The 22,660-nt window shown below is 41.0% G+C and overlaps 1 protein-coding gene across 1 annotated transcript in view; it reads right to left on the bottom strand.

Annotated features, from left to right (window-relative positions):
• fbxo10 (F-box protein 10) overlaps positions 1 to 22,660 on the bottom strand; it is a 218,558-nt gene that overhangs the window by 116,438 nt on the left and 79,460 nt on the right. The window contains exons 4-5 of the mRNA XM_034905711.2: positions 2,126 to 2,275; positions 334 to 470 (exon numbers count right to left, since the gene is read on the bottom strand). Coding sequence (XP_034761602.1) covers positions 334 to 470; positions 2,126 to 2,275 — 287 coding nt within the window. The remainder of the gene's footprint in view (positions 1 to 333; positions 471 to 2,125; positions 2,276 to 22,660) is intronic.

Below are 22,660 nucleotides of genomic sequence, written 5' to 3'. Positions count from 1 at the left end.
AACAGTCACTTCAGAAATGGATGGTTTACAGACCACGATCAGCACTAATCTTAGACCACTTATCCTTAAAGTAGTCCAAAATTAGTGCTGATAGGGTTCCGTGAAACCAGAGGAGTAGTGTTTTTCTAACTAATTATTGTAACCACTGAAAGGCTTCCTCTTTTGAACTGGAGCTCTATACAAACACACACACACACACACACACATGTATGTTACTGGCAAATATAATGAACTGTGCTCTGAAGATCAGACTTTAAACCCAAGAACAACTCTATTAAATGGACAGAAAAGTCAAAAAGATGAGAAAGCTGACGGGTCTACAGAAGCACACACCTCACCACAGGGTTTCCATTGTATAAAATATAAATGCCAGCCTCTTTATTTCCATAGATTCGATTGCTGCGAATGATGCCCTTTCCGTTGCCAAGGACGACAATGCCTGAGCGAAGGCCACTGTGTATCCTATTACACTGCAGATAAAAGCAACAAGAGAAATAAAGAGAGAAAGGGAGAGTAAGAGGGAGAGAGAAATGAATAGAAATGTCAAATGTGTAAATAGCAAGGAGCAATTTAAAAAACAACTGGTACAGAACTCTTAACTGTACTAAAAATAAACAAAATGCCACCAGTATGCCCATTGGGAGTTCTGCCTTTTTTCTTTAAATTACAACAAGAATCAAACAGCTTTGAGAAATTAAAACCACAAATAATAGAAATGTATTTCTTTTTGTAAACAAAACAAAGCATAATAAATGGGAGAATGACATCTATAAATACAGTATAAGTACAGTAAAATGGATGTGGTAGTTAAACAATTAACTTTTACTGGACAACACCCGCAGTGGAACTTTATTGAATGAATCAAAGAACACAGCTGTGTATATCATGTGGTCTGTATCATTGATATGCTCAGTGGATAAATAAAATGTGGCAGTGAAATGACTTATTTTTACCGAACACCACAATTGGTTTCTGAGAAATGAAATGAGGCTTTCACAGTGGTGCAGTGGATCTTTGTAAAATGACAGCCATACTATGTCATATGTTAAAGTGAAGGGGGTATATATATTTTTGAGAAGTTTTCATAACATTGAAAATATGAAGCTAGCATCTCCAATGGTTTATGATAAGATATTAACAGATGAAAAGAAGGAGACAGGGGTTCCTGAATGTCGCATCTGGTAAAGGCGCTCCCCATGGAGTGCAGGATGCGCCCTATAGCCTGGAGGTCGCCCGTTCCCTATTCCCTTTTAATCAATTCAAATTCTTATTCTAATCATTTTACAACAAAGGCTTTATTGAGGAAACAAATACTGTATACAACTTAATGAACTTGTCAGGTAACCTGATAAGCCTATGGCATAAACCTTGGTAAAGACTATGCCATAAAACAGAATAGGAATTGGAATTGTATAAAATGGAACTGGGATTGTAAATGGAATTGAAAAAATGGAATTGACCCCATCTCTGGTTTGAGCATGATCAAAGTTCTTCAAAAAATTAGGTCTCTCAGGGCTCCCAAGTGGCGCATCCAGTAAAAGCACTCGCTAGAGTGCAGGATGCGCTCTATAGCCTGGACGTCGCGAGTTCGAGCCCAGGCTATCCCACAGCCGACCGTGGACGGGAGCTCCCAGGGGGCGGCGCTCAATTGGCCGAGCGTCGCCCGGGGGGAGGGAGGGGTTAGGTCGGCCAGGGTCTCCTCGGCTCACCGCGCACAAGCGACCCCTGCAGTCTGGCCGGGCGCCTGCGGGCTTGCCTGTAAGCTGCCCAGAGCTGCGTTGTCCTCCGACGCTGTAGCTCTGAGGCGGCTGCACGGTGAGTCTGCAGAGTGTAAAGAAGCGGACGGGTAATCTCTATTCCATTTTTTATATCCAATAAAACCAAATTGGATTTTTTAATATATTTTTTAAAACAAATACAAAAAAAAAACCCAACAGCGATTACTATTATTTTAAGTCTTATTTGACTGAATGTTTTCTTTTTAAGTAACTTCTGAATTAATTACAAATAAATTAATAAGATCATTAACATACTTATCCCTTAATGGTTAGGTTTGAGGTTAGAGTTTAATGAAAATGAGGGAACACTATTTTTGCTGACGAAATTTAAAGTTAACAGTGATTACCAGGATGAGAGGGTTAGCTCCCTTGCGGATATCCACACCTGCCTCTGCATTCGAATGGATGTTGTTGTCAGCAATCAGACCCTGCGCAGAGAGCCGCATAAACACCCCAGAGGCTTTACAGTGGCAGATTTCATTCTTCAGCATGATGATCTGTTGGGAGAGGACAAAAATAGGCAAAATAAAGAAAATAAATAAATAATGAACATGTCTCTGTTCTTCAAATGTAAAAAACATTCACCATGTATTTAGAGTGTTTAATGATAAGTTCCCTCTAAAATGACAGCCAATGAGTCAAAAACTTTCAGAAATAAAATTGGATGTATTGTGGTTTGTATGAAGTGTACAATTAAAGCTCGAAAGTCTTGTTTGCATATGGTACAAATATGACTGAAAAGCCTTTGGCAGGGGTGTTTATTGATTTATTTTAATTTTGTAAATGTAATGTCTAAGGCTACATACACACACAGACTAAATGCGGTTGTGAGTTCACCTCTTAATACTCTTAATGCTCTTAATACGGTTTGTATACCAGGTTTAGAAACTAACACTATTGTGCTACTAGTCCAGAGGACTAGTACCTTTTGAAACTTGCTAGTCCTGATGTAAACTTGCTAGTCCTTATGTGAAGTGCCTAAATTGCCACTTTGTTTCTTGTGCAGAAACCACAATACCAAGGATAAAAAAAATAAATAAAAGTCTACTTTTATCATCACAAATTAAGAACTCATGAATGTTGAGGAATAATGGCATGATCTATAGTGAGCAGGACCGGACTAACCCATCATGGGGCCCTAGGCAAACATACACTTCTGGGCCCCTATCTTCTTATATGAATAACAACAAATATACGATTATATATATATGTATAAATTAGCTCCACCAATTTGCAAAAGGTATCATTTTCGTTTTCAAATTATTATACATGGTTTTGATCAGAAAAGGTCAATTATGGTTATTAATTATGATGAAAATTTCACGCACTGCTCTGAACTGAACGAGAAACAGTTAAATTGAATGCGGTGTGCTAAATACATTTCAAAATAATTTTGGGAAAACCTGAAGCCTACGCCAAATCCCATGTTGATTGTTATCAAATTTTAAAAAGAACATGATACTTCTATATAGGAGGGTGCTTAAATTTGTGTTCACTAACTGTAGGTCCCCCATAGTCCACAAAAATATGTATGAAATAAACAAACACTCCTGCGCGTTGTCATGTAGTCAAATCAGGGTTGCCAACCTTGTCATTTTGTTTTTACTGACATACAGATTTACAGTTGCCTTTTTTTATTGACACTGTATTTTTTTTACTGACATCATTTAAAAAAAAACAAATCGAAACAATAAATAAAAATACATAATAAAATAGGCTAGTTTTGTGTACTTACATTTCTTTAGGTCATATTTACTTCTTATGGTCATACAGGGATCAGTATTAGGTCCTCTGCTATTCCTAATCTACATTAATGATTCTGGTATAGTAAGCAAACTTGTTAAATTTGCAGACGACACAAAAATAGGAGGAGTGGCAAACACTGTTGCAGCAGCAAAGGTCATTCAAAATTATCTAGACAACATTCAGAACTCGGCAGACGCATGGCAAATGACATTTAATAGAGACAAGTGTAAAGTATTGCACGCAGGAAATAAAAATGAGCATTATAAATATCATATGGGAGATAGTGAAATTGAGGAAGGGAACTATGAAAAAGACCCAGGAGTTTATGTTGACTCAGAAATGTCTTCATCTAGACAATGTGGGAAAGTTAAAAAAAAAAAAGGCCAACAAGATGCTCGGATATATTGTGAGAAGTGTTGAATTTAAATCAAGGGAAGTAATGTTAAAACTCTACAATGCATTAGTAAGACCTCACCTAGAATATTGTGTTCAGTTCTGGTCACCTTGTTATTGCTGCTCTGGAAAGAGTGCAAAGGAGAGCAACCAGAATTATCCCGGGTTTAAAAGGCATGTCGTATGCAGACAGGTTAAAATAACTGAATCTATTCACTCTTGAACAAAGAAGACTACACGGTGATCTGATTCAAGCATTCAAAATCCTAAAAGGTATAGACAATGTTGACCCAGGGGACTTTTTTGACCTGAAAAGAGAAACAAGGACCAGGGGTTACAAATGGAGATTAGATAAAGGGGCATTCAGAACAGAAAATAGGAGGCACTTTTTTACACAGAGAATTGTGAGGGTCTGGAACCAACTCCCCAGTAATGTTGTTGAAGCTGACACCCTGGGATCTTTCAAGAAGCTGCTTGATGAGATTCTGGGATCAATAAGCTACTAAAAACCAAACGAGCAAGATGAGCTGAATGGCCTCCTCTCGTTTGTAAACTTTCTTATGTTCTTACACTGACACATTTGCAGATTGGTTCGGTCTGAAGCTGGTGCTGTTTTTAACAGCAGTCTTGATAGTCATTGATTTCTTATGTCTGTTTTTACAAGGTTCACTGAGATAAAAAACTTGTTCTAATTCTGCAGTGCTGTGTGGCAAAGTCAACATATTATAATGGCAACCTTGGCAAGTGTAGGAAACGTGGCTCTCTGCTAGGTATATACAAGAGCGCAGTTTTGTGCCAGTTTTCATCAGATGCCAGATCATGTCTAAGATCTGTCAAGTCAGTCAGTCACTTGTTATTGCATAAATTCCATTGAGGCTATCCAGCATATTTCCAATAACAAAAAAGCATTGCAAGCTGGGCGATGTCTCCCGAGCTTGCTATGCTTTGTTTACTTACTTGGTTGAAGAACGCATATACTAATTTCAGCACAGTATTGATAATTGGTATTTTTCTTTTGATACTTTTCACTGCCATCACATAAGGTGTAGGTCTATGTCATTCGAGCTGATTGGGAAAGCCGCAAGCAATACAAAATATACCAGATTTATTTTGATTCAAAATAACTGACATTTATTTATTTTATTTTTATTTATTTACGTTTTAGTGTTAAAATGTGACTTTTTTTTTTACTGACTGGCATTAATGGAAAGTTGGCAACCTTAAGCCAACTTCTTTCTCAATCGCCAATACAGCAAAGGCAGTGAGCTTTCCTTGCTTTACTGTTGATCGGAGGCATTTTTTGACTAGCTTTGTTAAAGAAAATGCTCTTTCTCCAGGGTCGGGGATAATGTTTTCGGCGGTTCGGGGATTTCAGCACAGATTTGTAAAAATATTTCTAATGCCCCCCTTTTGCTGTTTGCATTCCTCTTCTTCCCGTTTCCTGTGTTTATGCTTTGCTGCCCATGAAAGAGACATTGTTTGCTGTATTCAAGCAAAATCAAACTTACTGACCTGGAAAGTGAGCAAGACATTTAGTTCCGGGTCAGCCAGTTTGATTTTGTGTGAACACAAGTGAGATACACTGCCTCAGTTGAAATGTCAGTGAGTGAAGTTCTTCCAGTTTGCGCACAATTCCGTATCTGTTTAAAAAAAAGCTTTTCGTTTTGGGCCCCCCCATGACTTTGGGCCCTAGGCAGGTGCCTAGTTTGCCTGTGTGTTAATCCGGCCCTGATAGTGAGTCATAGCCCTATAGGTGTCATGATAACCTTTTAGGGAACAGAATGTAGTGCATGTAGTCAAAAGTAGATACAGGAGTGGCTTCAGTCATATATGACAGAATAGTAAGGTGGCTTTAAGGAAGGTTGTGTGCCTGTAGCTGAAACTATCTTCTGGGAATACAAAGTGGAAAGATAAGAAGAAACACAATGTCACTTTAAAGCAACTTTTCAAGCAACTACGATAATTTTACAAGCAGCAACAACCAAATCTTTTTTTGAACAAAACTGTGAAATATGCTTGGAATGGTCACATTCATCTTGCTGCTTCAGCTGTTGCCAGAAAGTTGCTTTATTCTTCATGGCCTTTAAGAATAAATATAACTGCATTAGTTTTTCATTCAGGCAAGTTCTAAATGACCATTTAAAATCTAAATTGCTTTCCAAGTGAATGCTCACTGTCTCTGAAAGGTAATATGTGGTATTTACTCCAGCAGTCTACAGTATTCTGTATATACTGTAATATGCAGATCAGAAAGCTGCATATGTATTTTCCCCACCGCTACAGTTTATTTCACTTCAAGACAAAGGTTACCTGTAGGATGATGAACTCCACACACAAGTTGAACTCCAGGTCTCCATGTTGCTTGGTCAGGAGGAACAAACTGATGTAATCATTGATGTAATCCTTTTTTTTATCGCCAAGCCCCTGTACATCCTCTATAAGAGCCATGTCATATCCTAATCAATTGTCCAAATTTCAAAAAATAAGACAGTAAAGGAAAGAGGGGGAAGGTGGGTGGGATATCAGTGTGTAGAGTTCATCATCCTACAAAGAAACCATATTACAGGTAATCTTTGCCTTCTTACCTAGTATGAGGAACTCCACACACAAGTTGAATTCCTCTACTAGAGGAAGATACAGAAACAGAGTAAAAGTAGGCTGAAAGCAAGACACATTCAAGTTATAACGCTAATAAAGGTCTCGAAGGAGGACCATGTAGCAGCATGTTAATGTCCTCTATTGTGCAGATTTTAGTTTTGCCACTATATTAACCATACCTTATCCCGGGGGTTTTGATGGATCATGAAGATAGTTTTCTTCCAAGGCTGCAACAGAAGTCGATGCAGGATGAGATCCAATTTGAATCTGTTTGTTTGGAGGCAGTTTTTCCCTGGATTTTTGATCCCTCTACTGAGATCACAGTCACTAGAAATGCAGTTTTGCCAAGACATTTTCTCAGATCTCAGAGATCCAGAACCTTTAGTGCCAGTGAGGAACTAAGAACAAGACTGGTTCCGTTTCAATTTACTATCCGAGTATACTATTGCCAGGGGTGAGTATGTCTACATAGGCCTGTAGACAAAGAAATTGATTGGATTGTGTGATATGGCTGCTCCCCACTGAAAACTGGAGCAATTAAAGTGGCAGCTGGCATTCTTCTGCTATTCAAAATAGGTCTACTCTTGTAAAACTAGCAGTTGAATACCCCTGTACCACATCTGGCCGATCTGTTACTCGTGGGTTACCCTCTGTGTTGAGTAGATCCGGGATGCTATTGTTGAGTCCAGCAAGTAAGTTGTCTGGATTGTGATGTCCTTTGTCTTGTTGATTGAAGTATCCCCCTGTTTTAAACTGGACGAAGTGTTTTCAGCGCATGGCAGATTGCTGAAAGTCTGGATGATTTAAGTGAAGGTGTTCATTGTGGTAACTTCACCTCTGATAAGTCTGCTCCCTGAAAGTTGCCACCTTGTGGTTCCCGTTCACGCAGGCATGCTTATTGGACTGGGGAAGCATTTTGAAAAACTGTTTTCATCACTGAATGAGCTGAAGCCATTCAATTCATTGCTTACAAACCCATCCGGAATTGACTTTGTTAACAGTGGAGCTGTATGCCAGAGGCTTGGGCTTGTCAAGAAAAACTTGGTGGAGGAACTCCTTCACGTGCGTTCATTGGATGAAGATGTCATCAACCAGCTGAAGAAAGGGCATTCCCAAACTATGGCAAATCTTTCCAGGCCATGTTCTCAGCCTTTGCGCTGCAAAGATGTAGTCAATTTTTGGTACAACCTTATAAAGAGAGAAAGAATCGATGCTGTAAATCTCCCTCCCAACCAGAAAGGGCGCTGTGTAAGGTTGGTAGTACACTTCCCCATAGACAGGTCGACTCGACGGTGGGTGGAAACTGGAAGTCGGCCATCTTGGAGGAAGCACGTAGCTGCACGTATTTAAAATGATTCCCAATCAGCTGCGGGAAAGGCAGCGATTGGTTACACTGCGGCGCCGGGCTGATTGCAGGGAGGTAGTACGGTAGTACAAAGGGGATGCAGCTACGTGAGCGTGGCCCCTTACGCTGAGTGTTTGACTAAGCAGCCGGAACCTGCTTTTGTTTTGTTTCTCTGTTGTTGCAGAGGAGTAATACAGAGACCGGAGCGGCAGCCACGGAGCCACCACTAACCCCGAATCACTGTCTCACTGCACAGCACAGCCCAACGAAACACCACCAGCATTTCACAGACACTCGCACCAAGAGCACAGTTTTCATGCACAGAGGAATTGTGGTTATTGGAATGTCTGCAACCCGCCATGTTTTGCTTCCCCTATACTTTTGCTGGTATAGGGGTGACCTGCTTTCTTTTTGAGAAGTTTATTTTTGTTGTTAAATAAAATAAACATGGACAGTTTTGGGAGCGAAAACTTTTTGGTTTGGATATTGCACCTGCCTTACTCCTAACTTCAAAAAGCTGGTGGAAAATATGGTCACCCAGAAGTCGCATTAAGTAAGTAGAATATTTATGGCTTTATAAATGATTTTTCTTTTGTATTGAGGTGTTGAATCCTTTTTCTTAAATTCTGAAATCATTTAAATTCAGATGTATAATTTTGGCTTGTAATTGCGGTAAAGGGGGTCTTGCAGCCCTTTGAGTTGTTTGAGGGCCGAAAATGCGGCCCTCTGATTAACTTAGGTTGCCCACCACTGTTGTAGAGAGAGATGATATTTCCCTGTAGACAATAAGCGTCTGTCTTGGAAAAAAAAGTGAAGAGCCTTCTTACTGTGTTCCAGGGTCTCTTTTTTTGAACGAGAAAGAGAGAGATTGCCCTCAAAGACTGTTACTTCATATACACCTGTGAGTACTTTGGCTGCATAGATCCCAAGTGAAAGACCTGTATCCTTGACCCCGCTGGAAGGGGGCTAACCTTTCTAAAGGTACTAGAATCACTGATGCCTGAAAAACAACTCCTTGTTAAAAATCCCCACTGGAGAATGCGCCTCTTCCAGCTGCTCAGCAGGATCAAATCACCTGTCTCACCTCCTTCACATGATACAGAATCCTTCAGACCAGTGCCAAGAGGGAATTCCCTTGAGAGGGTGTGGCAGGGTGCCCTGCCCTTGTGCATATTTTGTGTTTTATGTTGTATGTGGTGTGTTATTGTTGGTGTGTACAGTGCTGTGAAAAAGCATTTGCCCCTGCCTGATTTTCTGCATTGTTGCATATTTTTGACACTAAATGTTATCAGATCTTCAACCAAAACCTAATATTAGATAGAAGTGACCCTGAGTGAACAAATAACACACAAATGTCATACATATTTCATTTATTTATTAAAGAAAGTTATGCAACACCCAATGCCCCCGTGTGAAAAAGTAATCGCCCCCTTAGACTCAATAACTGGTTACGCCACCTTTAGCAGCAATAACTGCAACCAAACGCTTCCTATAGTTATTGCTTAGTTTCTCACAGCGCCGTGGAGGAATTTTGGCCCACTCCTCCACGCAGAACTGCTTCAACTCAGTGACATTTGTGGGTTTTCAAGCATGAACTGCTCATTTCAGGTCCTGCCACAACATCTCAATGGGGTTTAGGTCTGGACTTTGACTAGGCCATTCCAAAACTTTAAATTTCTTGTTCTTCAACCATTCTGATGTAGACTTGCTTGTGTGTTTCGGATCATTGTCTTGCTCCATGACCCAGCTGCGCTTCAGCTTCAGCTCATGGACGGATGGCCTGACATTCTCCTATAGAATTTTCTGATACAGAGCAGGATTCATGGTTCCTTCAATGATGGCAAGGCGTCCAGGTCCTGATGCAGCAAAGCATCCCCAAACCATGACACTACCACCACCATGCTTGACCATTGGTATGAGGTTCTTACTGTGGAATGCAGTTTGGTTTTCGCCAGACATAACGGGGCCCATGGTGGCCAAAAAGTTCCACTTTTGACTCATCTGTCCATAGAACATTATTCCAGAACTCTTGAGGATCATCCAGGTGCTTTTTGGCAAACTTGAGACAAGCATTCATGTTCTTCTTAGTGAGCAATGGTTTCCGTCTTGCTACTCTGCCATGAATCCCATTTTTGCCCAGTGTCTTTCTGATGGTGGAGTCAAGAACACTGACCTTAGCCGAGGCGAGAAAGGCCTGCAGATCCCTGGATGTTGTTCTAGGGTTCTTTGTGATTTCCTGGACGATTTTATGCCTTGCTCCTGGAGAGATTTTGGCAGGATGGCCACTCCTGGGAAGATTCACTACTGTCCCAAATTTTCTCCATTTGGACAATATGGCTCTGACTGTGGTTCGGTGGAGCCCCAGAGACTTAGAAATGGCTTTGTAACCCTTTCCAGACTGATAGGCATCAATAACTTTTTTCCAGAGGTCTTCAGGAATTTCTTTTGTTCGTGGCCTCTAGAACCTGTGTGCTGACAACTTCACTCTGATGGTAAGGGCAAAAGTTGGTCAGATTTATATTGGGCAAATCAGGCCTGGTTGTTAACCAAAGTACTCAAACAGCTGACCCTAATTACCCCTTTAATTGGGTTGAGTTGACTAGGAGGGGCAATAACTTTTTCACACCTGAAGATTGCATTTTGGATTACCTTGCACACCAAACAAATGAAAGAAGCACCAAACTTTGGTGTCATTTTTTCTCTCAGACTCCCTCTATATACTACTACAACCCACAAAAAAATCAGACCAAATACAATGTGAAAAATGTGGAAAAATGCAGAAAATCAGACAGGGGGCAAATACTTTTTCACGGCACTGTATATATTGGTGCACTGGGTATAAATTGGGTTATGTAGCATGAGTGATTTCAAATGTATGTTTGTATTTAGGCACAGGGATTGCTCAATCACTTCATGTGTAGATAAAATGTGTATAATAACTCGGCACAGCTGTATATATAGATGCACAAATCACCTCACTCAGGGTTGGGTGTTCATTGTGGAGATAACGGGAGAGTCGGGTGTAAGCTTTAGACAGATAAATAGAACTGCGGTTGGTGCTGGTTTTATTTAGCGTTTCTCCAGTGTTTGTTTTGTCTGTCTGTTTTGGCCATCGCCACCGCCTCCTGCCCCAGCCTGCAAAGCCTGCAACACCTAGGGCCGCCGAGCCTGCATCGCCTAAGGCTGCCGAGCCTGCAACACCCGGGGAGGCCAAGCCTGCAACATCTGAGGTAGCTTGTTCCGCACCGCCCAGGGAAGCCAGTTCGCTTCGGGGTGCTTGTTTGCCATTACCCAGGAGTGCTTGTTCCACATCGCCTGGGGATGCCAGTTCGCCATCACCCGGGGAGGCCTGCACCACACCACCATAAGAACATAAGAAAGTTTACAAATGAGAGGAGGCCATTCAGCCAATCTTGCTCGTTTGGTTGTTAGTAGCTTATTGATCTCCGAATCTCATCAAGCAGCTTCTTGAAGGATCCCAGGGTGTCAGCTTCAACAACATTACTGGGGAGTTGGTTCCACAATTCTCTGTGTAAAAAAGTGCCTCCTATTTTCTGTTCTGAATGCCCCTTTATCTAATCTCCATTTGTGACCCCTGGTCCTTGTTTCTTTTTTCAGGTCAAAAAAGTCCCCTGGGTCGACATTGTCTATACCTTCTGGGTTTTTGAATGCTTGAATCAGATCACCGCGTAGTCTTCTTTCTTCAAGACTGAATAGATTCAATTCTTTTAGCCTGTCTGCATACGACATGCCTTTTAAACCCAGGATAATTCTGGTTGCTCTTCTTTGCACTCTTTCCAGAGCAGCAATATCCTTTTTGTAATGAGGTGACCAGAACTGAACACAATATTCTAGGTGAGGTCTTACTAATGCATTTTAGAGAATTGATGGTTCCCCCGTCGTGTCGGCCAGATGTAATGAGGCTGGCGCATGATATCCCTTTTGCAGGACACTTAGGAGTCGACAAGATGAGGGAACGCATATTGGCGCGATTTTATTGGGTAGGTTCTCATAATGAAGTGTCGAAATATGTAGCCACATGCTCAGACTGCCAGCGAGTAGTGCCGGGTCGAGTGCGCCCCGCCCCTTTGGTCCCACTGCCGATTATTTCCACTACTTTTGAGCGCATTGCAATGGACATAGTGAGCCCTTTGCTACCTTCTGATTCCGGGTATACGCATATATTAGTAGTGGTGGATTATGCAATGCGATACCTGGAGGCAGTTCCATTGAGGTCCACTAGTGCCGCTGCAATAGCCAAAGAACTAGTGCAGATTATGTCGAGAGTAGGGATCCCCAAAGAGATACTGACTGATCACAGGACTAACTTTCTGTCTCAAACGCTACAGCAGGTGTATAAAATATTAAAAATACGTCCCATTCGTATATTTGTTTTATTATCCACATTCAAACGGTTTGGTGGAATGTTTTAATCAAACATTAAAACAGATGCTGAGACAATTTGTGAATCAAGAGCATAAACATTGGGCAGCACTCCTTCCCTACCTCCTTTTTGCAGTGAAGAGGTGCCACAGAGTTCAACAGGGTTCTCCCCCTTTGAGCTCTTGTAGGGCCGACAGACTTGTGGCATCCTCGATCTGCTGAGAGAGGGGTGGGAAGAGCATAAAGGCTCGTCCAGAAATGTAGTGCAGCATGTGCTTCTACTCCGTGATCGCCTGGATTTGGTCAGTCGTTTGGCCCAGGACAATCTAAAATCGACTCAGCACTGGCAACAGCAGCATTACAACCAAAAGGCACAGATTCTGACCTTTCAACCAGGAGACAAGGTAATGCTGCTTCTTCCCACATCGGAATCCAAACTATATGCTAAATGGCAGGGGCCATATGAAGGTTATTCAGGCTATAGGGAAAGTCAATTATGAAATTCGGCAGCCCTATCGCCGCAATGAACGGGAAATTTACCATCTCAATTTATTAAAGTCCTGGCAGGCAAGGGAAGCCTTACTTATAGCCCCAGGAGAGGTAGAGGATGATTTTGGAGCGTGTATAGAGGCCCCTAGCATACAGAACATTCCGATGGGGGAACAGTTACTCCCAGATCAGCAGAGAGATCTGCACAAGTTAATTGAGGAGTTCAAGGATATTTTTTTTTTCCGACGTGCTTGGCAGAACTAATCTCGTTGAATATGACATTATCTCGGTTTCACGGTTCTAGAGAGACATTATCGGATCCCGGAAAGTTGACAAGGTCGCATTCCCAAAGAGGTACAGGCGATGTTCAAACTTGGGGTGATTTAGCCTTCCAGGAGCGACTGGTGCAGTTCAATTGTGACAGTCTCCAAAAAGGACGTCACCAACCGCTTCTGCGTTGATTTCCGCAAGGTAACCACTATTGCTAAGTTTGATGCATATCCCATGCCTCGAGTCGACGAGCTTCTTGATAGTCTGGGAACGGGAGGTTCATCTCAACTTTTGACCTGACGAAGGGAAACTGGCAGATACCCTTAACCCGCAGATCACATGAGAAAACTGTATTACCCCTGATGGTCTGTTTCATTTCACAACCACGCCGTTTGGGCTACATGGTGTGCCCGCTGCCTTTCAGAGACTAATGGACCAGGTTTTACACCCACACCATGAATATGCAGCAGCATATATTGATGATGTGGTGATTACAGCTCCACCTGACGAGGGCATTTAGCTAGGGTCACAGCCGTCTTGCAGTCTCTGAGGGTAGCCCGGCTGACAGCCAACTTCTCTAAATGTGCATTTGCCAAAGAAGAAACCCAATGTTTAGTATTTATTATGGGACACGAGCAGGTGAAACCTGTCGCCACCAAAGTCCAGGCTTTGATGGATGTGGCAATCCCAAAAACCAAGTCCCAGATGAGATCTCTAATCAACTTCTCCGTCATAGAAAAGGAATGTCTGGCAATTAAATGGGCCACTCAGACCTTACGCTGTTACCTCTTGGGACATTCATTCAATCTCGTCACTGACCACACCCCACTCAGATGGTTAAGCACGATGAAGGATAGCAATGCCCGGGTAACTCAGTGGTAACTGGCGCTGCAACCCTTCATGTATTTTATGACACACCGTGCAGGGAAAGATCACCAAAATGCAGATTACTTTTCCCGGGAGGGGAGTGTAATGGGCAAGGTAGATTCAGCCGTGTTCCTTCGGCTCCACTGTGAGCGGTGGGATATGTGACAGAGAGCGAATTAATCCAAATCAACAATCTCTCTCTCAACCTGTGAGAGCACTGTACAACAGTAACTGTGTGTCTCATACTGAATGGTTGGGCAGTTCATTCCAGGGGCAGTCAGAAGCCAGCCATTCAGGAAGGGGGCAGCGTCACGGTACCAGGATCCATCGCCCTAGTACAGTGAGCAAAGTTTCAGTCATGAATTGGAGGAGACATGATTGAACTAGCTATCGGAGGGGACGTGACACCGTAATCGGTTCCTTTGTTGTGGTTAATAGGAGTAAACAAGGACTGTTCAAACATGAGTGAAGTTATTATTTATATATATAGTTGGGTAGAGCCAGCATTATTATTTAAACTGGTCAAGCCGACCAGAACAAGTAAAAATAAAAAGAGTTTGAACTGTGAACTCTGTGTTTGTCCCTGTTTGGAGCACCTGCATCACCCCTACACCTATACACTACCACGCACACGTTCACAGTTAGGCATAAAGATGTGCCATTCTAAAGAGATGGTATGCATCATACACAACTTTCAGGTGGTTTGTACCCATGATGAAATACTGAAGTTTAAAAAATCAGCTGCTTATGCTGCTTCAGACAATTATGACAAAAAAATATGACACTGAATCTGCAGAATTCAATGTTAGCTCAGCAATTATCAAACAAATAAAAAAAGAAGACATGTCACGACCCATAGAGTATGAACTCGATATCATGGACCTGAGAAGCCCCCAATGCCTAAAAATGCAGCTTTAAAATCACCATCACCTTTGAGAGTATTGTGTAATCGTGTTGTGTCTGCCAAGAAAGCTAAAGAGATTGATTTTCTCTTTGTCAAGGAGATACTTTCAAATGATCAGCGCCCTAAATTAAATGCATGTCATAAAAGTAGTGCATCCTTGAAACCATATCAACAACCTACTGAAATGACCCCTGTGACAAAGACGGCCGGAGTGGGTGGCGTCAGACCAGAGCCAGGAAATAAACAACGGAGACTTGGGGTTTTGGTGAAGCTGAGCGCGTGATCGCGCTCAGCATTTAATAATTAACAAACAGAACAGAAAATAAACGGTGGTAACAAACAACACAGGACACGGCACATACGCCAAAATAAATATATAAACAAAATGGACTAAACAGTGAACAGACAAACGAACAAACACGGTGAGTGAAAACAACTATCAATTTAATTTACTTTACTTTATTTTACTTTCTCCTTCTCTCTCTCCTGTTCTCCACTCACCGAACACCCAACCCCGAGTGAGTCAAACGTGCATCTATATATACTATTGTGCTGGGATTCAATTACTAATTAATTATTCACTTGAATCCCAGCACGTGAATGAATTACGTGCAACCCCATGCTCATATTACATACTTTAAATGCACGTGAAGTGATTTGTGCCATCCTCGTGCCTAAATACAAATCTACATTTTTAAATACACATGAAACACAGACCTGTTTATATCCCGTGTACCAATGACTATACACCAACATTTACACACGCACGCACCATACAACACATAATATGCACACAGGGGCGGGGCACATTGCCACACCCCTCCTGATACAATGGTGACCTCTTTGGTAGAAGCCCAGCACCTGACTAAAATGGCTGCTCAGGAGATGACTGTATTCACATGTGACCAACAGCTTTACAGAGTTGCTCTACATGTAATGTGGGAGTACCCACAAAGATTCTCTGATGGTGTGCTAAGACTTGGAGGCATGCACCTTCTGATGAGCTTTGTTGGGTCTGTTGGTACACTAATGGCAGAGAGCGGCTTAGCAGAGGTCATGGGGGGAGGTGTTTGCTGGTGTGCCAAAGATGCTCATCGGAAAGAAATTCTCTCAAAATGTCAGAGCTCTTCATATGATTGCAGAAAAGGTTATGAGGGGCGTATTTGATTCAAGTGCACTTACCAGTGGTGATGAACTAATGCTCAATCTCAAAGAACTAGCCATTAGAAGTAAGACCACCAAGCGCTGGGTTGATGTTCTCATTAAACCTGTTTTCATCATGATGATGTATGTGACGGCAGAGAGGGAGGATGACTGGCCTTTGCATATTGAAGCAGTTCATCAAATGATACCATATTTCTACACTGCTGGTCATACAAATTATGCCTGTTATGGTTTATTCTACATAAGATCAGTTGAAGTAATGCCTGCCAGTGTGCTACAGCATTTTCTTGCAGGTGATCATGTGTTGTGACGCATTCCTGGGTTTTGGAACAGTATTTGGAGTGACATGTTGATCAGCCAGCAAAATGAAGAGGTCAAACAAGAAAAGCACAAACAAGAAATTAAATCCAGAATAGCAGCTGATTCCAAAGACCGAGAAGGTATTCGCCGTAAGCTACAAGTTTTTATCGATCCAATGAAACCAGACACCCATTGTTTCCAGTAGGGTCTCCCCTTCAACAGTCAATGTTCATGAGGCAATATCCATTGGATCCAAACAGATGAGAGAGTTTGAAGATGGCTGGCCAGTAAGTTTCCATGAAACAATACCCAAGAAGGTTGTTACCATGGCAACTACAAAGAAGCATATCACTGTTAACACAAGAAAAGTTTTTGACACAAGCTTGATTTACTCTCATGTTATTAGTCTACAAGCAAGTTCTCGTGAGGTTGATATCAACCATGTCTTGTCTCATGAGTTAGACCCTGTGAAAATCACAGAAATTTTTTTTCAAATTCACAGCAGTGTCACGGGTAAAGTATCGTATTTTCCGGAATGTGCACGGAACTATTTTATAAATTATGTGTACAGATTATTATAATTTTATAAAACAGCAAATATAGAAGAGAAATGCATTGACATCATCAAAATCAACATCAAAGTTATTCAAGCAACATTATTGTCCAACAGGCAATCAGTGTAGCTGCAGATGGGCTCACACGAGTAACTGTACTGTCAGATGATACCGATGTCTGCCTGCTACTATTGCATTACTACTTCTTACGGAATAATGTTGTGCATTTAATATTTGATGGCGTCACCTATTCAAGGCAAGACAGATAGATATTGGTGCATCTGTATCTAAGCATGAAGCCATCATACAAGATGTTCTAGCAGCACATGCATTGAGCCTCATGTTTTGGTATAGGTAAAGGTAAAGCAGTGAAAGCATTAAGAGACGGCCACTCCCTCTAATTGCTAGGTGACCCCACTGCAGTTACCTGATATCAGTTTGCAAGCATCACAGCTCATGACAGGCTTGTTATGGCCAGGTTAAATGCAAGTCTACTACTGAGGCTCGTTTAAAGGTGTGGGCAAGTGTGGAGTAGTGGTTAGGGTTCTGGACTCTTGACTGGAGGGTCGTGGGTTCAATCCCACGTGGGGGACGCTGCTGTTGTAGCCTTGAGCAAGGTACTTTACCTAGATTGCTCCAGTAAAAACGCAAGTGTATAAATGGGTAATTGTATGTAAAAATAATGCAACTGTATGTAAAAATAATGTGATATGTTGTAACAATTGTAAGTCACCCTGGATAAGGGCGTCTGCTAAGAAATAAATAATAATAATAATAACTAAAATGGGAACTTATTCTCAAATGCCAAAGCTTTGTTCATTACCACTGACAGATGAATCCTTCCAAGAAAATGTGAAACGTGCCCATTTCCAAACCTGCGTGTGGAAAGGTCCTCTCAAACCTAATCCCCCTGTTACAGTATGGCTATTATAAAGATGTGGTTTCCAAATGCCTACTGCCTGTAACTGTACCTGAGAATGTATCACTAGCACCTCCAGAAATTCTGAACTTGGTCAAGTGCTCATGTGAAAGTAACACACCGTGCTGAGCTAACAGATGTGGCTGCAGTAACGCAGTTACCATGCACAATGTTCTGCTCATGGCATTCTATCGGTTACTGCAACGTGCTCACGCATATAGCTCCAGCAGATGATGAGGATGACAAAAACCCAGACAATCTCATTAGCCAGAAACAAATTGTACTTAAAGGCATTAAAACACTAAATGCCACTTGGAGCACTGTATTAGTGCTTTTAATACTCGATTTAGTGGCCCGAGTGCACTTGACTGGCCTTATTGGTTTCTTGGTTATCTGTTCAAAAGGCATGCGTTCTGTAATAGCTCTAACTAATTAAAATATGTTGTCGCTATTTATTGTATCAATTAATGTGAATTGTAGGGGTTGCAAACACCACTTGGGCCAGTAGAAAGGTTGAGAGTGGTAGACTATCTATGGTACTATTTTTTAGGTTATAATATATAGTTGTTATACTACAATATTGTATCAGACTAGATACAAAAGTGTTATCAAATCAGAATCCTGTGGATAGCTATACATAGGAGAAGGTAAAAAACTTAACAGGCTATATCTCAAATAGCCCAAGGGTGACAAAATGTAATTATTCAGATCTCTAGAATACATGCCCTGGCCATGTATAAGCAGAAACGAAAAAAAAAAAGAAATACCATAATTTGGGGTTTGGAGGTCTGCTGCCGGACTATTAAGTGCGTTGGCATCATCCAGGTGGAGGCTTCGCATAAAATAACAACTTTCATTTAATATAAAACAACATTAACAGGTTAGGCAGGGGGATTTCAGCCTGTTCACTATTCAACTGCTGAGAACCAGGATCGTCTTGTTAATCTTGTCAACGTGCATACATACCAGTGTTAATTCCCATTCATTTACATCAGGCACCCAGCAAACAATTTTATCCTAGGTATTGTTTGTCTAAACTCTGCAGACAGAGGGGTCAAGGTGGGGTTACATATTATATATATATATATATATATATATATATATAGAGAGAGAGAGAGAGAGAGAGAGAGAGAGAGAGAGAGAGAGAGAGAGAGAGAGCTGGCAATGGAACGTGAAACAAGCAATGTGATTGGTTGAGCAAGATTCCAGCTGTCTGTATATTGGATAGATACGGAGAGTTGGAGCCTAATCACATTATTAGAAATCACTGTGCTGCCTCACAGAGTTTAAAGTAACAGTAGCCATCTTGTTTACAGTTAGTTACAAATGTAAAGCAAAGCTATAAAACTGAGTGACCAATTACAAGCAAAAAAAAATCCCAAAAGTAGTAAGTAGACATGCCAATTTGGATGAAGAATAATTAAAGGAATTGAAGATAGCAAAATAGAAAAAAATACCCCCCCCCCCCCCAAAAAAATAATAATTTACGGTCTTTATACTCACTCATCCTGACTTTGAATTTATTTGTATTCCTCAAGTCTGTTTAGCTCAAACAGTGTCTACAGTGTGCCTTGTGCCATCTACAGTGTGCTGTCTCAACTCTGCCCCCTGGTGTATCTTTTAAATGGCAATGTGCACACTATAAAAAAGATGTACTTTCTTTTACATGTTTTAATTAAATTAATTTATGCAGCTTAACTTTATTTATTTGGATATAATAAAAATAAAAAAAATTTGCTCTAAACATGATTTATGTATTTTTTTCCCAAATCCACTGTTTTACCTAGATTATAAATAGGGCTTCTGATTTCTGGTTTTAACCGATAAAACCCAATAAAACACCCCCGATACAAAAAATATTAAATCAGTGGATAGCCAATAAACACCAGAAAAACTGTGGAAATGGTTAATCTATTCACGTTGACTTAAACCTTTTCACATCAAAAAAATAAAACCTACTACAAAAATAATAATAAATGCATTTTCCAGTGCTGCAGGAAGGCGGACTTGTATCTATCATTGATTAGTTCTGTATACTTTAAACCCACCCCAACTACTGAGTGACAGCACATTCCTACATTTCTAGGATGGAGGCTTGTTAGCGGGATTTAAAGCTGTATTACAGTTAAGATTGGGCAGCAGTGTGGAGTAGTGGTTAGGGCTCTGGACTCTTGACCGGAGGGTTGTGGGTTCAATCCCCAGTGGATCACTGCTGTTGTACCCTTGAGCAAGGTACTTTACCTAGATTGCTCCAGTAAAAACCCAACTGTATAAATGGGTAATTGTATGTAAAAAATAATGTGATATCTGTATAATGTGAAATAATGCATAATGTGATATCTTGCAACAATTGTAAGTCGCCCTGGATAAGGGCGTCTGCTAAGAAATAAATAATAATAATAAATAATAATAATAATAATTAAGATACGAAGGATTTAAAACAGAATTGTGGCGAAATGTACAAAAATGCCTACACACAAAAACCCCAGAAGAATGTGCCCATGACGATAGGGATTTCATTGTGGAAGACAGCAAAGGAAAGAAGGTACAACTTAAGTGTGCAAGTACTGTCGAGTTACTATACATATTTTGACACAAAAAAAAAAAAACGCTAAAGCATTTTGGAAAGTAACCGAAAACACTAATTTCATACAGTATATCAAAAACAAAAGCCCCGAAAAAAATGATTTACATAAAACTCGAAAATAGCTAAAAATAAGCACCGAAAAATACAATTAATAAAACCCGAAAAACAGAAGCCCTAATTATAAATGCGATAAGGCCCTTCAGGGTGTCCATATAAGTTGAATACACTGACTTCTCGGGGCGTCCGTATATTCGACTTATACGGACACCCTGTCAGGCCTTATTGAATATATATATATATATATATATATATATATATATATATATATATATATATATATATATATATATATAGGGCACTAGTTCAATCTATGTGACCTTCTATGATGAGGTTTTAACCAATCACAGGCCAGAATTTCCAACTACAGGATTAATACAGCAGCTCTTGAGCCTCTATTAAAGTTTAGACAGCAAAAAGTAAACAAACCAGATTATGCGCACACACACAGTGATCTCTATGGAACGCCATCTGGGACAAAAATGTGTTGTGCTGCTTTAGAGCTAGCCAGAATCTCATGGGACAGAAAAAAGGCAAGCACAATACATATTATCAAGGTTCGAAGTTAACATATATTTGGTAGCATTTTGCCACCCAAAACTCTTAATTTGCTACTAGTTTTTTATGCAGAAGCATTTTCCTGATACCTTACAGTATATGACAAACCCTGAGTGAACACACACATAATTACTGATATTAGGTTTTTTTTTAACACTTACATTATTCAGTAGTTCGGGACAAACACCAATCACAAAATGTTTTACTACACATATTTATTGTGGCAAATACGGAGTAAGCGATTTTACAGAGAAGTATGTTGTATATACACATTAATTTGGCAACAAACCTAACTTGGTTTAAGGGCTCGCTGCCTGGCCGACTGGACGAGGCGGAGACCCCATTGACAAAACCTAGAAATTGTTTTTAAGAAAGGTGGAGATGGGGAGGTGTTGGGTAACGATAAAATCGAAACACAAATGAGACGTAAGTGAAGAGTATTTATAGTGCTAACAATCTTAATTAGCGAATGTGAAAATTGAATGATTCAATTTGGCGACGCAGAGCTTGGTGTCTGACCCTCCTCCTGAACTTTCATTATAAATTTCATTTCAGTAGTTCAGGACAAACACCAATCACAAAATGTTTTAGTACAAATATTTATTGTGGAGAATGCGGAGTATGTGATTTTACAGAGAAGTATGTTTTATATACACATTAATTTGGCATCAAACCTAACTTGGTTTGAGGGCTCACTGCCTGGCCGACTGGACGAGGCACAGCCCCCCAAAAAGAACAAGCCGGTCTCAATGCCGCGATTAGTATTGAATATAGCCCACTTGAAGGTTTAGCCAACCTTTACCAAATGATCATCAGCGCGCAGAAGAGGAAAACAAAACCCATTTTTGGGAAATAAACGTCTGGGAATCCATGGCTGATCTGGTTGCCCTTCCTCCGGACAGGCTACTAATGCTTAAGAGCACATTTTTGTAAAGGCATTTTTAGGATTTGTAATATTTGTTCTAATGTAAACTTGGTAAGCACTAGAGGACTGTGGCAAAGTTGCTGCTGAGTCAGAACAGGTGCAGAGGTGATGCAGTGCAGGAATAATCACAGACAGAAAAACTATAATCCGTTTGGAAAAGGGGTCTTTTATTTTAAAATCCTGGCGACCAAACAATAACCTCTGGCAATACACACCAATGTGTAAAGCACGGAGGTAACAATAACAATGGGTTGCAGCCCAAACAATAAATACATCTTATCTGCCCCCACAATAATACTGGACACGGTGCAGTAGTGCTCGTGGTGGGTGATAACAATTTATTTAGTGACTATGGTGTAGTGTTGTTCCGGCTTTGTGCTGGCCAAAGGGGACAGCTCCGGATACGTGTTAGCTGTCTAGTGGTTTACAAAGAAAATTACTAACAGCGACAAACAAACAAAACACTCACAAATATTTCTTTTCAGCTTTCACTGCGTCTCTCACGGTCCTTTCAGTTCATTGTTATTGCTGTTGCATCACTGTTATTGCTTGCTGTTATTGTAAGGTGCACAGGCTACACCATCTAGGGGGTGGGGTGTGTTAGTTAGCTATTAGGAGGCTCTGGGAGAGTTTATGGGATGGGAGAGCCATAGCAGAGGTTGTGTGTGAGTCTGGGTGTCTGTGGGTGCTTGGGGGTGGGAATGTGCGGGAGGTTGGGGTGCCAAGACTTTGGGGGTATAGACGGGTGTTCGCCGCTCCCCCATCTCCTGAGGGTCCGCAGGACCGGCGGAGCACAGTGATTGGTGGGAGGGAGCTGGAGAGG

This window comes from Acipenser ruthenus, chromosome 2 (assembly GCF_902713425.1).
Source record: "Acipenser ruthenus chromosome 2, fAciRut3.2 maternal haplotype, whole genome shotgun sequence".
Classification (NCBI taxonomy): Eukaryota; Metazoa; Chordata; class Actinopteri; order Acipenseriformes; family Acipenseridae; genus Acipenser; species Acipenser ruthenus.
This window is presented reverse-complemented; position numbering and strand designations above follow the sequence as displayed.